Source organism: Athene noctua, chromosome 3 (assembly GCF_965140245.1).
Source record: "Athene noctua chromosome 3, bAthNoc1.hap1.1, whole genome shotgun sequence".
Classification (NCBI taxonomy): domain Eukaryota; kingdom Metazoa; phylum Chordata; class Aves; order Strigiformes; family Strigidae; genus Athene; species Athene noctua.
In genome coordinates this window covers 11,081,957-11,098,749 of record NC_134039.1, presented here as the reverse complement: position 1 = coordinate 11,098,749, position 16,793 = coordinate 11,081,957, and the positions used below count along the sequence as shown (strand labels likewise).

At 52.0% G+C, this 16,793-nt stretch overlaps 2 protein-coding genes across 2 annotated transcripts in view; one reads left to right on the top strand and one right to left on the bottom strand.

Moving 5' to 3' along the window:
• The window catches only part of PAH (phenylalanine hydroxylase), a 37,421-nt gene extending 34,508 nt beyond the window's left edge, over positions 1-2,913 (bottom strand). Inside the window, exon 1 of the mRNA XM_074901254.1 lies at positions 2,872-2,913. Within this exon, the coding sequence (XP_074757355.1) occupies positions 2,872-2,913 (42 nt within the window). The remainder of the gene's footprint in view (positions 1-2,871) is intronic.
• A 9,215-nt stretch (positions 2,914-12,128) lies between these two features.
• ASCL1 (achaete-scute family bHLH transcription factor 1) lies at positions 12,129-14,120 on the top strand. The gene is made up of 2 exons (XM_074901253.1): positions 12,129-12,799; positions 13,040-14,120. The coding sequence occupies exon 1, from the start codon at positions 12,129-12,131 to the stop codon at positions 12,774-12,776; it is 648 nt and encodes a 215-aa protein (XP_074757354.1). The 3' UTR covers positions 12,777-12,799; positions 13,040-14,120.
• The last annotated feature ends 2,673 nt before the right edge of the window (positions 14,121-16,793 follow it).

The window sequence follows — 16,793 nt, the reverse complement described above, 5'->3', positions numbered from 1 at the left end:
GCCATAAAGTTCTTGTTGGGGGCTACATTTTCTGAAGCAGTGTTAGAAGGATCTGCCTTCTTTTGTGAAGTAAGTAACTGCTGATTCTTCAGGCTGTCTCTGAGGCTGCCACTAACCTAAGAATTCATTGCCAGAGACCAGCAACAGATTTTTCTATCTGGCTTTATTTCCAGAGGTTGCAAAGGTTATCCAAACGTTTTCCATTTCTATGGGGAACCTCTAGTGGGAACTGTAATAGAAATACTGGTTTCATACAGCAGAGGGAAGATTGTCACCTGTTCAACTGTGACACTTCCCACAGCATCTCAGTGTCTCCTGAGTCCTCACCCAGCCAGGGAGCTGGCCCAGCTCTTACATGGTAGGGACCAAGAGAAAAAGCAGCCAGGAATGGTATGGCAACTGGCTAATGAAACCCATTTACACCTCAAGCAACCACAAGGGAAAATGATGAAGGATTCTGTCAAAAGACAAACCAAATGGCAGTAGTCCAGAAATTTTATGATAGTGTAACCAAAACTGTCCTGTGAAATACCGTCCATGCATTGCTTTGTCCTTCTGTTTTCCCCCACCACAACCAAAACTGATACTAGTTCAGGACAGAACTGTGCTAGACCAGTGTCTATCCAATGGATTGAGAATTTCATTTTAACGGTCTGCACTCAAATGTTTTAAAAGCCATGCAGTTATATATTTTAAATACTCTTGCCAAGGCATGCCATGAGGATCTTCTATGGCAGGTCGACTTGAATCTGTGTGACAAAGGAAGAATTTGTTGTTTGGACTTCAAGTACTGTAAAGTAATTCTGATGTTAATTGATCTTTGTACCATGAGATTACCCAAAAATGCCTTAAAAAACATCTTTCCAACCCAGGCAGATTCTCACTGGTCACTAGCCTTGATGTGTTGAGATCAGCCACTTTCAATCTGTCCTCACTCATTTTCCCACTCTTGTAAATCGATTTGTGTCTGTGCTTAGAAGTAAGACATACTGCATTAGGGAGAAGGCACTAATCTTGCAAACAGTGATACTTGCTTAACTTCTTGCACATCTGCATATACACTCAGTTCACTGGAAGATCTTTGTACAAACATTAGTTCATTCCTGAATCTGTCCACAGAGATGAAAGCTTTCAGAGTAAGGAGAAAGAAGAGTAAAATGATTGTTTTCCCAGTACTCAGTTCTTAGCAATAGATGTGGAGGCAGTACACATCAATACACATTGGGGACAGTATACATCAATATATATGCTGGAGGTAATATATATCACCATACACACAGGCAGACACATTTATTGCTGAGCTTTTTGTAGTACCTATGCAGAGTTTTCACTGTTGATCACAGTTTATCTGTGCTCAATTCTAATTTCTTGTTTTTCAACATACAGAGAGGAATTGCAACTTTTGGGTAGTTCTAGGGTTCTATTACTACTGTCATTATGATTAAGAGTTGAACAAATTGTTTCATTCTCATTGAAATATTTCTTATATGACATGTATATGTGATTTATAAATGTAGTGTGGAATAAATTAAGCTCTAATTTTCTTCCAGCTCCTTTTTTTTTTTTTTTTTTTTATTTCAGGAAGTAAAATAAGAACCAGTTGATGAACATGAACATTCCTGGACCTAATACAATCTCTAAGGTAGGTGATGTCTAGATGCAAGGATGGGTTTTCCTGAGCGCAATGCAAATCTGCATTTTTAATTCACCACTTTGCACATAGACAGATATTGCCTTCCTGATGCATGTGGCAGCATTGGAGGTCAGTAACACAGACCTGTCAGCCTTCTAATCCTTTTCTGAGCTGGTTAGATAAAGCCCTTCAGAATGAATTCCAACACTGTTAAATCCAGAGGAAATTTTGCTTGCAGTTTCAGTGAGAGAAAAATTTCACCTCTGTGTGGTAAATTCCAGACTTACTAGATATAAAAAACAGTAGAAGTAGAAAAAAAAAAAAAAAAATTCAAAGGAAATAAAATTCCTAAGTTACTTCTGAAAAATGGAACTAGTTTCCAAGTCAGATTTCTCAAGGCATTTAGATGCTAAGCTCCCATAGATGTCATTGGGACCAAGCAATTATACAACTTGGAAAAGTAGCAAGGTGAGACCCCAGAGAATTGTTGTAGGAGTTTAGCCTCAGCACACAAAGCAGTAGGAAACCAGGATTCCTTGGCTGCTCCACTGCTAAAAAGGCTTGTAGAAATTGAAGCCCTTTTTTACACATACTCTGCAGCTTGTCTCTGGCTTCAGAGCATTGCATAGGATACATACATGCAGAATGTGATCCTAAGAATTAACCATGCTGGCCTCAGGTTACATCACTTGCCCCTGCAGTAACTATAGTGCCTGTAATGGAAAGGCGTGGGCTTCAGGACTTCCCTGTATTTCCCAAAGCAAAGGGTTCAGAGCAAAGTCAGTAAACATTAAAGAAGGGGACGTCAGAGTCCCAAAATTTAACATATACCTCAACCAGAAGAGCACACAACTTCAGCTGCTTTCCTTGAACAGAAGACAGCTTTCTTTCATCACACAGGTTTAAGACCACTAATTAGCTGCTGCTCTTTTCTGCTTCTTCTTCTCTTTGCCATATATGCAACAATACTGTTGAAATGTTCATTTCCATTCTCCCTGCACTTTTGCAAGCACAATTAACAACAGACAAGTGTGTCGGCTGCCAAAAGGGAGAACGGTGGTAGCCAGGCACTGCAAAGCATTGAGACAGGAGCAATGTTTCCTCCTGTCTGGGGTCCCACTGCCTCTCAGAGAGCAGGGGACAAGATTTGGAAGGGGGGGGGGGGGGGGGGGGTGTGCAGAAGTGAGGCAGCCACAGCCCCCCCTGTGAAAAGCAGACACACAGACCCCATTGCTTACCTGGAAAGGGTCACCATTCATCTTGCAGTGCTGTGCATCCATGTTGCAGAGACAGCGATGCCGACGCAGAGAGGCCCCTTCGCCACTGCAGGTGAAGTCTTCTGACCTTACTACAGTGGCCAAAGCTCTGTGCAAAGGTATTTAAAGTGGAGTGAGTGAGGCAAAGCCATCCCCTTCCCCCCCCCTTCCCCAGCTCCCTCCCCTGGACAACATGCCAAGGGGGCGTTCTCCCTACACGCCCCCCCCACCCACCCCTGGCACATGGACAAGCTGCTCCATGCCAGCCGGCCCCCGTGAGTCCCACCCCGGCACGTAGCGGTTCTCCAGCAAATTGTTTCTATCTGTGCCCAATGTGGACAAGCAGCATGCTTTGAATTAACAGCCTTCCTCCTCCTGATCAACATCGGACGCTGCTCTCATTTTTCCACATCAACGTGTCATCTTCTGTTCATCCTGCCCCCCCCCCCCCCCCCACCTACTCCCACTGCTGCATGTGTGTTCAGCCTCAGGTGGGTTTCCCATTAGGGCTCACTCCACGTGACCAGAGATCAGATGTCCTCCAGGATCTAGTCTTTGGATGCCAGACTTGGGGCCAGGGAGGGCTGTGGCACAACAAAGCAGCTGGGACACTTGTCCTTTTGGAATGCATCCAAGAGGTCAGAGATCAGGAGACACACCAGACACTGGAGGGAGGAATACCCTGTGCAAAGAAAGCATGAGACACAAGTTAGGTGCATGAACCTCATACTGGGATATGTTTGGATATGGAGAAAGGGAAAAGGGTAAAGGAAGAAAGGGAGCAGGGAAGAGTAGGTCAGAGCTAGAGGGAGGATGCAGAACTGCAGATATATGTGTGCTTGTATAGTGTCAGCCATGAAGAGCTACAAGGGGAATGGGAATGGGGGCCATAAATTATTTCAGAAAAGGATGGTAAAGAATTGTATAAAAGACCCCAGATTTGGTTTAGAAAGAGTCACCAAAGGGTCTGAGGGAATAATGGAAAACTGTAGCCCAATACCAGAGGGCAGGTGAACAAAAACAGCTAACTGGTCACGTATCTGTCTTGTTATTGGGAAAGATGAAGTCTGTACCAAGTCAAACTATGTCAAGGCAGGTAATCTTGCTATACTTTTGTGATGAAGAAAAATTCTGTGGAAGAGAGAAATCATCTCTTTACAGTTATTTTAGCCCTGAGGGAAGCTCTCCTACATGCACCAGTGAAAACGCAGATTGGTGAATTCTAATACTCACCATGAATTATTGGTACTTACAAAATCCAATAGCTGCTAAATCCTATCAGCCTTCTAGCAGGAAAACTGAGTGGAGCCACTTTCAGGGATTTCAATGACCTCATGTTGAACCCCAGGACTGTGGAGTCAGAATCCAGCCCACTGAAATCATCAACCATATAATGTGCATCTGAAGTAACTCAGTGCTTTGGGTGTGAATACATGCCTTTTTCAAAAGAGCTGCTTGTATGTGCATCCTGTGGCTGCACACGGCAGTAGAAAGTGACTTTCTGAAGTGATCAGCAAGCCTGTGGTATGGGGCTGGCAGGTCAAGCTAGGCAGCCAAACACGATGCACATATAACACCGTGGGCCCTGCTGACACCATGAGGAGAGAAAGTGCATTAGGAGAAAGGAAGGTTAACCCTGGTAATTGCCAGCAGTATAAAACTACTCTTTTTTAACTGCTCAGCCAGTAAGTTCACTACAGGAGGGAGTATTTTGTGTCCTGTGTTCATGCAACAACTGACAGTCCTATCCATGATAGGGACATAGAAGGCCACCTTGGAAAAAAAAAAAAAAAAAAAAAAAAGCAGTGAGATAAAGGGAATGACAGCACTGATTATAGTAGTCCCCGTGCAGGGCAGGACAGCCTCCAGCAACCGGCCTTGTTTGCTTTCCTCACACATCATGCCTTGCTACCTGGTATATTTTTCAACCAGATTTAAAAAAAACTTAAATTCATGTCCTGAGGCTGGCCAAAATAACTGTGGCATCTGAAGTCAAAAGCAATTTTTTTCTGTCACTTGTTTATGTCTTTCTTTTTCTTTCTTTTTTCCTTCTCTTTTCACCAGCCTTGATCAATCTTTTTTTTTCTTCTCTGCGGATTTTACATGCATTTAGTCTTTTTTTTCCTTTCTTCCATCCCTTTCCTTGTGTATTACACCCTCTGTTCACTCTACCTTGACAGGAATGGCAAAGCAAAGTGAAATACCGGGTATGCAAAATGCTGCTCATGACAAATCCTTGTAATTATCTATTTTGTCTTCTCCTGCCCCCTGCGTTTTCTATTTATGTTGCAGCTTATCTCTTACTCTTATTGCTACATAATCGTAATAATATCACCAGTATAATGACACCAGTTTACTGTTTAATCAGCCTGAACTGTCAGGGGTTGCCTGGTAGGAAAAGGCACTGGCTGGAGGAAGCAAAGCTCCTTCTTTCCCAGAAAAACTCCCAAATTTTCTTGTTCTGGAGCAAAGGGGTGGGGGTGGGGGTGAAGGTGAGTGTGTCCAGTGCCGTTACAGTATGAACACACAATTGCATCAGTAGTGTTACCTTGGACCATTTCAGAGTCCAAATTGCCTGAGTCTCTCTGTCTTCTTTGAAGTACTAGCTCGGCATACCAAGCATGGGTTCGTCCCCCTGCAGAGACGTTGCTAACCTGGGTTTCAAGTTGCCCCATGAGTCTGGTTCCCCGGTTCCTGAGTGAACACCTGAGCTTTGGGTCTGCTACTAAAAGCCCTGCTATATGGGCTCTTCCTGCAGCACTGTGCAACCCCACTCCTTTCAACCATACGCAGCACTGATGTCCCACCTTGCCTCCATCTAAAAACACCTTTTCTCCCTCGGAAACACACACACCCTCTTGGGACACACACAGCCACAGACACGCTCACGCATGCGTGCATCCATTCCTGGCTGTGGTGCTCAGCCACAACTGAGAGGGCTCTTTGCACTGAGAGTTGGCAGGTTCCCCTGGCTGGCATGATGCAAGTTCAAAGGTCCACGGACTTTGGCTGCTTTTCAGACTGCTCTTTCCCGCCTCTGCCTTTAGCCAGTGTTTGCGGAGAGGTGGCTTCCCCGGAGCTGTGTGTTTTCTAGTTGGGGCAGGGGCGCCCCTTGCTATGAAAGGACACTGGGACTATCCTTGGCCTGCAGCCCCTGCTGCCCTGCTGCTGCACGATGCCACGGGCGATTTGAAGGAGCAAAGGAGAGAAGCTTTTCTAGCAAAACCAAAAGCTCCTGAAAAATTCCCAAATGAGGATTCAGTGAGTATCTCAGGGGGGGTGTGTGACGGCAGCCCCCCCCGTAGCACTACTGTGTACACATTTACCGGAGGTCCCCGGGGCTGCAGCTCTCCGTTACGTGCCAGCCAGGCTGCATTTCCTCACACCCCGGTCTACACTGCGACTGTAAAACCGCCCAGCCACATGCCCCCTCCCTGCAGAACCGGGCTACACGCGTTTTGGCCGCACCCCATCCCCTCTCCAGAGGATCCCCCCCGGCTCCGTCCCTCCGGAGCGCGGCGTGGCCGGGAGGTGGCACTGTGTCCTCACGGCAGCGCCTGCCAGGCCGGGAGCGGGCTGGGGGACGGGGGGGGGACACCCGGCTGTCCCCGCCGCCTGCCCCCGGGGGGGGTGTCCGCCTCCCAGGCTGCGGCAGGCATCACCCAAAGCCCCGTCCCACCCCTCCTGCCAGGGCACTGCCGCCTCGGAGGCGCCGGGAAAAACACCCCCCGGCCTCCAAAATTTAGTTTTCCAAAAAGTGGCGATGAGGGGGAGGCGGGGGATGGGATGGGGGGGGGGGGGGGGGGGCAGCCCGGTGTGATTTATCCCCCGGGGCTGTGATGGACGCGGGACGCGTGGCCGCACAATGGGGCCACCCGGCGGGGCCGGCGGGAGAAGGGCCCCGCTCCGCGGGCGCGGAGGAGCCGGGGGCACCGCGTAGGGGGCAGCGCCCGGAGGAACCCGCGGGAGCGGCGGCGGGCGAGCGGGCCGGAGCCGGGGCAGGGGGAACGGGACGGGACGGGACGGGACTGCCGCGGTTGCTGCTTTTTTTTTTTTTTTTTTTTTTTTTTTTTGCAGCCCTATATGCAAACTGTCACTTCAGGTTAGCACAAGGCCTGATGTAGCTCATTAGCATGAGCTGTATCTAATATGCTTAAAACCTCTAATTATTTATTATGCCCTAATTGGCAGCCCAAGAAATGTCTGCAAAGTGATGAGAGCTCATCCCAAGACGCCTTTCGAGAAGAATTCAGCAGTGTCCCTGGTCAAACGTCATTTTTAATTCTTCATTGGGGCACGAGCTTTATTCCTCTTATAGACGATACAACGCTAAGAAAACTCGTACAACTCGCTATCCCGAGAACTGGCCTCCCTCCACCCTGGGCAGGACGGGCAGCGATTACTCACAAACACGGTTTAATGCTCAAAGTTCTTCTTTCTGTAAAGAGACGCTTAGGAAGAGACGTTAAAGTTTATTAAGTATGGAAAAGTGTAGGCAGGCAGATGGTCCTTGAAAATTACTTACCCGAAGGAACAGCCGTCGGGAAAAAATCGCTTTCCTCCTTTCTGAAAGTAACAAAGTTTTGAAAATTATATTCACATAGAAACTGTTTCAAAATTAGTTTACCTCTCTGGGGTCGCCCCCCCTCCCTCCTAATTGCCTTTTTTTTTTTTTTTTTTTTCCCATTCCAAGTCTGTATTACGTTTCTTCGGGCTGCGCCAACTATTTATTTATCTTTATTCTTTCTCTCTTTCTTTTCATTCATTATTCTCTCTCCCTCTTTTTTTTTTTTTTTTCTTTTTTTTTTTTTTTTTCCCCCTTCCTTGTGTGTGTGGCTTCTCGGTCTGATCTGTAGCTTGTTACCACCCACTGCACGCTCTCTCCTGCAGCCGAGGTGTTTCTATACAAACTTCAGCGTCCAGTTGTCATATTAATTATTACACTGAGTAATGACTGAAATAGTCAAAATAAGGGGAGACTCAAGAGAGCTTTTTCTTGCTGCTCAAAGATTCAGCAAAGAAGCCTTGCAACAAAGCACTAATTGGTCCCCAGAAATACTCTGACAAGGCATGGAAGATAGGTTTCATAAAGCCCAGCAATTGTGAAGGGGGAAAAGATCCTTGAATAGACCCCACGCTTCTTTTCTAAACTCTCTTGCTGAGCAAAAAATGGACTGCTTCTTGAATACTGGACTGATCTTGAATGCTATACCCAGCAGAGAAAAAAATGCACCATTTATTGTAAGTTTTTTTCCAGCTATTCATGTGTTCTATGTGGAGAATAAGCTGGTTTTGTTTACCATGAAAGACCTTTTACTTTATTTTCACTCTTGGGGGGGAAGCTGGAAAGGGGAGGGGGAGGGCGAGGGGAGGGAGAGAAACACATGTGCCCAAATCCAGACGAGCTGCCTACTGTAACAAAATGGAGTGTAACAAATCCTACAGAAGTCCCAAATGTATCGATTCTTTGAAGATCTATATAGATTAACGACTTTCGTTCTGCTTTTCCAAGACGGCATTTAATCATAACGTAAATGGCTTTTAAAAAAGAAAAGAGGAAAAAAAAAAAAAAAAAGCATACCAAAGTTTGTTTTGTTTTTTTTTTAAAAAGAGGCAAGTACTTCAAAAGACCTCATGAGTGTGGCTACAATTTAGGCACACAAAAAAAAAAAAAAAAACACCAAAACAAAAAAAAAACACTATAAAATAATGACAGTTCAAGATTTAAAAAAAAAAAAAAAAAAGGGGGGGGCGAGGGGGGAGAAAGGAAAAAAAAAAAAAGTCCAATGAAAAGGGCAAGGGCTATTTATCATTATGTTAGAATTAAGAATTTCCAAGTGCAGGTGCAGGACTGCACATACGAGTGGGTGTAGGCGGGGGACCTTGAAACAATATTTATTATCTATAAATCTGGCAGCCCCCGACCCCCTACTATACGCAGTGAGCAGCCAGGGGAGCTGGCAAGCCTGGCATCACCTCGGACAACGCGAGGGGTGCGTTTGCACCCCGGCGGCAGCGGATGGCGAGGGACGTGCTGGGCGGCGGGAGGAAAAGGCTCTGCCCTCCCCCCTCGCGCCTTCCCCCCCTCCCCCGGGCCCCGGAGCCGGGGGAGCCGAGCGGGGACAGAGCCAGGGAGGCAAAATTACATGCGAGTTACACTCGGTGACCTCTGGGACTCGCGTCTTTTGCCTTTTTAAGAGCCCTCAGAGGCTCGAGAAGGAGGATCCCAGAAACTCCGGCCTCATTCTGCCATTTCAAGGAAAAGGGGCAAGAACTTCCCTACGCGGTATTTCCACGCCAGTTCTGCAAGCGGCCTGCTCCAGAATAATTACTCTGTTTAAATATGCATATAGTTTACAGTTATTTTGCTGTTTCTGTTTCCGCTTCCCAGAGCACGGGGATGCGAATCCCAGGGCCGGTTCATTACTGTTCTCTCTCTCCAGTGATGTCACAGCACGGAGCTGATAATGCAACAGCTATTTCCAGTGCAGAGAATTCTGATGTCAGCCAAGGGATGTTGAACAAACCATCCAGAAGACTTGGAACTGACGAGAGCGAGTTCCCTATACAGAAAATGAAAATGAATGTTTTATCTTGCTTAGGTCTGGCTGACCTGCCCAATAGAGAATAAACCATTTCATATGCATGTTTCACATATGATGAGACAGGAGGCTAAAAATCAGACAGAAACTCAAAGACCGGTGAAGAGGGTCCTGAAATAAAGATGATAGAGGTTAGACCAGACAGGACTACTTCACCTTTTTCATCATACAGGGGTGCATTAAAAGCTGCCGCGTTAAAAATTACTAAAAGAGTGTTTAACAGGTGCACATTAAGGTTCTGCCATACCACGTTGCTGTTTATCACTGTTTAAACTCACATGCCCGGCCAGGGTCAGGGCTCCAGTGGCAGATGAGAAGAAGTGGTCTCTACAGCTCCAGGCTGCCGCAATTGAGGCCAGCAGCAGAGCAGGGCTTATTTTCGCCTTCATTTCCACTGAAACCTCAACAGGGACTGTGCAGGCCCCCTCCCTCCAGACATTAGGGCTGGTGTGAGCACCGGCGATGAAAGACACTTGCCAGGGACTTCCTGAGCCATCATCTCACCCATGGCAAGACTGTCATACCATGGCTCTGCTTTTTTCAGTGTGCGCACACAGCCGAGCTTTCAGAGTGGAGCCGAGGCACAACTGAAGGCAGAAAATGTGTTAAAGCTTGCACAGATGCGTGGATATGCGGAAGGCAGGAGGGCAGGGAGAGGCCATGCCGGTGTCCTCACCGCTGCTCGTGCCAAGAGCAGGGCCACCAGCGTGCCCTGGCGCTAAGCCTGTGCGTGTCTCCCAAGGCTGCCCACCCCCCCAGCCCCAAGGGCCACCCGACAGCAGGCCGTTTCCCCTGCATGGGCCAGGTCCAGCCTGCTTCCTCATTTAAGAGCAAATGCCATCACCTTGGAAAGGTGGTGACCTGCTCCCACACCGCAGGGCGCCGTGGAAGGCAGCAGGGGCTCGGAGAGCTCCGCGGGTCCGCAAGCGGGGTGCATAGCCTGGGACATGGGCTCTGGCAGCGGAGGGAGAGCTGACTCCACGCCGCTTGGCTCGCTTAGCACGCCCAGGCTTTATGTCTCCCTCCGAGACGAACCTCCCGCCGCCGTGCCGGTGACAGCACCGTGGCACGGGTAACTGGCCGCTTCGGACGCCCCCAGGGAGGGGGTTTATTCTTTCTCTCCAGACAGGCACTCGCCCCTTGGCGCTCCGCGTGTCCCGGGGGTAACTCAGGGTGGCTTCCCCCGAGGCTGTGCACGCTCCCGCTCCTCCAACACCCGCACCGCTCCGCCCGCCGCTCTGGCAGGCTAGCGGAGCCATCCGGCCGCCCGCCGGGCGTCTGCGGCGCCGGGCACGCACGGCTCCGGGGGGTCGCGGACGCCCACAAAACTCCGGCTCGCAAGCGAGCGGAGGGAGAGGTACCGGTGCCTCCCAGGGACAAGGACAAACCCGCCCGTTCGCGGTCGCGCACACGGCGAAGTTTCCCTTCCCGGCTGCCTGCGCACATGCACACGCCGCGTCCCGGCGCCGGCGAGGACCCTTCTCCGGTGGGCACGCACCGGCCTCCCCGCCCGCGCCACGGGACGCCTCCGTGCCAGCACTGCCCGCACCGCGGCACTGCCCGCACCGCGGCTCTCCCCGCCAAACCCCGGCAGGTGCCGCCGAGGTTTCTCCCCCCCCCCCCCCCCTCGCAGCCCCCGGCGCCCCGACGGCAGCAAGGAGCAGAGGCCGCCCCGCACCTCCCGGGGCTGAGCCGCACCCCGGCGGGGAGCGGGAGGACGCGGCGGCAAAGCGGCGGCAAAGCGTCGCCGGGGCGCCCCCCCCCCGCCTCCCTCCCCGGGCAGGGCTCCCCCCTTTTGCCCTTCGCCTGCGCCCCGCAGCCGCGGCTCCCGCCCCCCCCGCGGCGCCCACGCGCGCCGCCTCCCGCCGCCGCCGCCCCGGCGCGGGTGTTTGCTCAGGGCCGGGAGCGCGGCACGCGCCGGGCGCACGCACTTGCAACAACAAACCCGCGAGGGGTGGGGGGCGGCGGGCGGGGGCGGGGGGAGGCGGGGCCCGGCGGCGGCCAGCGCGTGTGCGCCGGGGGGCGCGGGGGGGCGCGGGGGGCGGAGGGGCTGGGTGTGCGCACCCCCCCGCGCTGAAAAGGCGGCGCCGCTCCGCGGCCCGCGGCCGGCAAAGCCGGGGAGTGTGGAAGGCGCAAGGTGCAGAGTGTGCGTGTGTGTGCGCGGGGGGGCGGCGGGGGGAGAGTGAGTGCGTGTGTGTGTGCGTGTGTGTGTGTGTGTAGGAGGGGGGCGAGCCCCGTCCGCCCCTTATAAGAGACACAATCCCCAGCCACTTTTCTGCAAAAGGGGCTTTGCAAAGCAGCGTGCGCACACGCGAGCGCCACGAGCCTCCCCGCGGCCGCCGCACGGAGGGAGGGAGGGAGGGGGGCGGGCAGAGCCGCCCGCCAGCCCCGGCCGCCCGCCCGGCTCCGCCGCCCGCGCCCTTTGGTCGCCGCTGCCCCTTCCCCCTGCACTCCGTCGCCTAGCTCTCTTTTTATCTTTTAATTTTTTAAATTATTTCTAAGCGAGCGCCACAAATTCTCTTTTTTTTTTTTTTTTTCCCCCCTTCTCCCTCTTTTTAAATTTTGTTGGGGGGCGGTGGGGCGACGGGGACCGGCCGCCGCTCGGGCGCCCCCGCCTCGCAGGACGCCCCCGCGCCCATGGCCAGCGGCAGCCCCGCCAGGATGGCCAGCGGCGCCGGGCAGCCGCCCTTCCTGCAGCCGGCCTGCTTCTTCGCCGCGGCGGTGGCCGCCGCCGCCGCCCCGCCGGGGCCGCCACCGCCGCCGCCGCCGCAGCTGAGCCCGGCGGGCGGGCAGCCCTCGCCGGGCGGCAAGCCTTCGGGGCCGCGGGCCGCCAAGCGGCAGCGCTCGGCCTCGCCGGAGCTGATGCGCTGCAAGCGGCGGCTCAACTTCAGCGGCTTCGGGTACAGCCTCCCGCAGCAGCAGCCGGCGGCCGTGGCGCGGCGCAACGAGAGGGAGCGCAACCGGGTGAAGCTGGTGAACCTGGGCTTCGCCACCCTGCGGGAGCACGTCCCCAACGGCGCCGCCAACAAGAAGATGAGCAAAGTGGAGACGCTCCGCTCCGCCGTCGAGTACATCCGCGCCCTGCAGCAGCTCCTCGACGAGCACGACGCCGTCAGCGCCGCCTTCCAGGCCGGCGTCCTCTCGCCCACCATCTCGCCCAGCTACTCCCACGACATGAACTCCATGGCGGGCTCCCCCGTCTCCTCCTACTCCTCCGACGAGGGCTCCTACGACCCGCTCAGCCCCGAGGAGCAGGAGCTGCTCGACTTCACCAGCTGGTTCTGAGCGCCGGCGGACCCCCGCGGCAGGTGGGTGCGCGCCCGCGGAGGGCCGGGGCGCCGCGGACCGGGGGAAGCCGGGGCGGGGGACACCGACACGCGGGACGCGGGGCGGCGAGGGGGGTTGCAGCCGCCGGGGGAGGGGGCGCAGCCGGGGAGCCCCCCGGGGCGGGCGCCGCGCCTCCCGCGGTACTTACGGGCGGCCCCGGCAGCCGGGCGCTGCGCAGGTCCCGGCGCGGCTCTGATCTCCTCTCTCTTTTATTGTTACAGGACAGTTGCAAAAGGGAAAAACAAACAAACAAAAAATAGATCACACACAGAAAGACAGACAAAAATCCACCCAGAAAAAGAACCTGTTGCGTTTCCCGCTCCCCCGCCGTCGGAGGGCGGTGCGGGCACGTCTCTCGGCGGGCGGGCACAGCGCTGCGCGCCGCGGGGGCGGTCGGGGCGGCCGCCCCCAGCCCCGGAGCCCGGTCGGCCTTTGCATGGCAGCGCGCCGCCACGGACTGCGCGCCGGCGGAGTGGGTGTCCCGCGGGGGAGAGCCGCGGCGGCTCCGGCCGGGCCGCCCCGGGCCGCGGGGAAGGGCGCTGCGCTCCTTGGCCTGCGGAGGAGCTCTTCCTCCTCCCCAGCAGAAAGGCACCCCCCCACCCCCCCCCTCCGCGTCTCCTCCGCACCCCGCCGCCGCCCTGGCCCTTCAGAGACTGGCGTTCATCACTCTGTGGACAAAGTTAGTTCCCCGATGTTTGTGGAGATGTTGAAATGAAGCTATGCTGTACTCAAAGAAGTCCCTGGAGCCCCATCTCCTCCCCTGCCCGCGCCTCTCCCTCCCCTCGCTCCGCGCTTTTCCTCTCCTTCCCATCATAGAATGCTTCCAATCTTTTTTTGTGAATTTTTTTATTATAAGAAAATCTATTTGTATCTATCCTAACCAGTTTGGGGATATATTAAACTATTTTTGTACATAAGAGAGAGAGAGATTTATAGAGGTTTTGTACAAATGGTTTAAAATGTGTATATCTTGATACTTTTTTAATATGTAATGCTTATTACCTCTTCATGTTTAGACTTGTAGTCGACGTTACCTTACAACTGCCATTTTTGTATGTGGTTTTGTAAAGGACTTGGATTTCCTCCAGATGTACTTTAGCACCAACGTGTCTTACTTTATAGAAACTTTGTTAATGTATTAATAATGTTATTAAACAATGTTCAAAGTGAACAAAGTTTATGCAGCTATTGTCCAAACGCAAAATGGTAGCCATTTGTTTTTATATGCTGCCTTTTGAAAAAAAAGGAAAAAAGAAAAACAAACAAGAAACACAAGCAAACAAACAAAAAAAAACCCCTATGCCACTGCCTTTTCTTACTGTTTTATTACAAACTTATAAAGGTCCTGTATAACCCTGTTTTATACAAACTAGTTTCGTAATAAAACTTTTTTTAATTAAAATTATCGGCTGCCTGCTGCATGCAATTTTTTTTTTCTTTCTGCCATTGACACCAATGAATGTAAGGACAAAATGTTAAATGATGTTATGCCGGAGCTGAACTGCATATGAAGTGTTTGTATCTGATGGATGTTACAGATATATCTTTATCTATCTCTATATAAATATGCAAAGATCTAGCGGTATCACCATTGTTTTCTTGCCCTTCTGTGTTGCAAATGTGTATCCAAATCAAAAGGCGAGGGGATGATTAACGATTGCATTGTCCTTCCTGAAATCACTGCACATTAAAGAATTCCCCCCAAAGCCCAAGTCCTAAAAAAGAGGGCGCTCCATCCCGCATTTCGGCGGTGTGACCCTGTCTTCCGCGGCTCTGACCCAACGGGGCAGAAAAACACAGGGGGAGGCCCAGCCGCCGCCACCGAAAACACGGGCCACTGTGTTGCCTCTGCAAAGATAGTGGCTGGATGAATAAAACCGTCGGGGGAAGACGGGAAACAAGAGGCGAAGTGAGATAAAATTAAATAAATAAATAAAGTAGTAGAAATGGGTGGCAGCTTAGAGACACTGGTCTTTCTAAGCTTGTTATTCTACCCAAATAGCGTGATCTGCCTGTAAAAGTACCCAATTACCAAGACTCAAAAAGAAATTGGACTCTCCCCCCCGCCCGCTTTTTTTTTTTTTTTTTTTTTTTTTTGGCTAGCCTGCTTGTTGTCAGTTAGCAAGGACGTGACCAGAATTCGCCTTCTCCTTTTCTCCTGGCTCCTGCATCACTTGCGAATTCAGTTTGCGTGCACCAAGCCAAGCGGAAAGCAAAGCGCAAAATGCATCTTACAAAAAAAAAAAAAAAAAAAAAAACAAACAAACAAAAAAAAAAAAACCAAAAACCACCCAAAACCCAAAAAAGCCCCACTCTACCCAAAAAAACAACAAAGACCGAGGAGAGCCAATGTGTCTTACGGAGTTTAATAAATCTAGTCCGCTCTGCTACAAATGTGCCGTCGAGTTGCGAGACATGCGCTATTTTTAAAAAAGAGGAGGGAAAAACTTTGGTGGAGCACCCCGGATTTTTTTTCTATGTGTGCATGTATGTGTAACTATATATATGCACGCACGCATAGGCGTACACGGCTGTATATGTGTGCGTACCAGTGTATAGTCCTTTCTGCATTGATTTAAAAGTACACGCACATTTGCCCCTTCGCCTCCTCCCCCCACGCCCTGAAATGATCAATATGTGATTTAATCGGGGGGGGACGGGGGGACGGGGACGGGACACGCTGGGGTCACGAAATCCCTCATTACTTCAGCACAAACACTCATTGTTTTAACCGCTCGTGGAACTAATGTTTAGTTATGAAAATAATAACCGTTATATGCCTCCATCCGCTCTCCCTTTACAGCATCTCCTTTTTTATTTACCCACTTTTGCAAGTGTACAGATAAGGTATGCAAAGAAAGTGTAGCGAGTAATTTATAGCTATGAATATAACATTAGGATAATGTTTCATTCTGTTACAAAGGCGAAATTTCTCTTCCTTGTGTAGACAGGTGTTCTTTTTTGCTCACTTCTGAATAGTAAATATCCAGACTCATTAAACTAAAGGCAAAGTTACGCTGTTGTTCGCTACAATGTCTAAGGCAGGCTCAGAAATTCACCACCTCCTCCCTCCCTTTTCCCCTCAGCCCCCTCCCGAAAGAAAGAAAGAAAGAAAACACACACACACAATTTTACTGAAGATAGGGAAAGGGCAAAGCAGGATTGGGGTAAATCTCATTACATCTGCTCTAATCGCTTAGCAACACAAAGCCTTTTCTTGTATTAGCGCGGAGAGCCTTTCAGCGCTGCCTGACAGACAGTATTCAGTTAGCATTAGTAAACTCCATAAATCAGGGACTTCTTTGGGCGCAGTGTAAGTTTTAGAGTTACTCAGGGCTGGGGGGGTGGGGAGAGAAAAAACGGGGACGGGGAGATAGATGCAGATGGAGGGCCACGGATTTATTAATTTATTTACCTGTGTGTTTATTTACCGTAATGCTGGAAAAGTGTCCCGTTAACAAATACCCCTCCCCTAGTCCTCCCCCCCCTCCCCCGGCCGGGCAGCGATGGGAAAGCGCCGTCAGACCCCCACTGCGGCCGCACTGGGCCGCGGAGGTGGGCAGCGCCCCCCCACACCCTCTCCTCCGCGACGAGGTCCGCGCCCGCGGAGCCGGGGGGCAGCCGGGTGGAGGCTCCCCGCGGCGGGGGTTTTCCCCTCGCTCCCTATCCCTGCTCCCGCCGCTGTCCCCTCCCCACAGGCCCCTCCGCTCTCCAAACTTTTTTCCGCTCGCGGGACTAGCGCCGGCCCCGCCGAGCCTCCGCGCCCCCCCTGACACCCACCACCCGCCCCGCGCTCAGAGCGCTCAGGTAAGAGCGGAGGTCGAATCTCCCCCCGGCTCTGCTCCCGAAAAGGGGCGCAGGCACCCCGGAGAACCTGCCCTTACCCCCAGCCCCCCGCTCCCACCCTCCCCTAGGAGCGAGGCGCCGACCCGCACCCAGCCCCGCACCCAGCCCCGCACCCAGCCCCGCACCCAG

Coding starts and splice junctions, on each gene's coding strand:
- ASCL1 (XM_074901253.1), top strand. CDS start 12,129: ATGGCCAGCGGCAGCCCCGCCAGGATGGCCAGCGGCGCCGGGCAGCCG.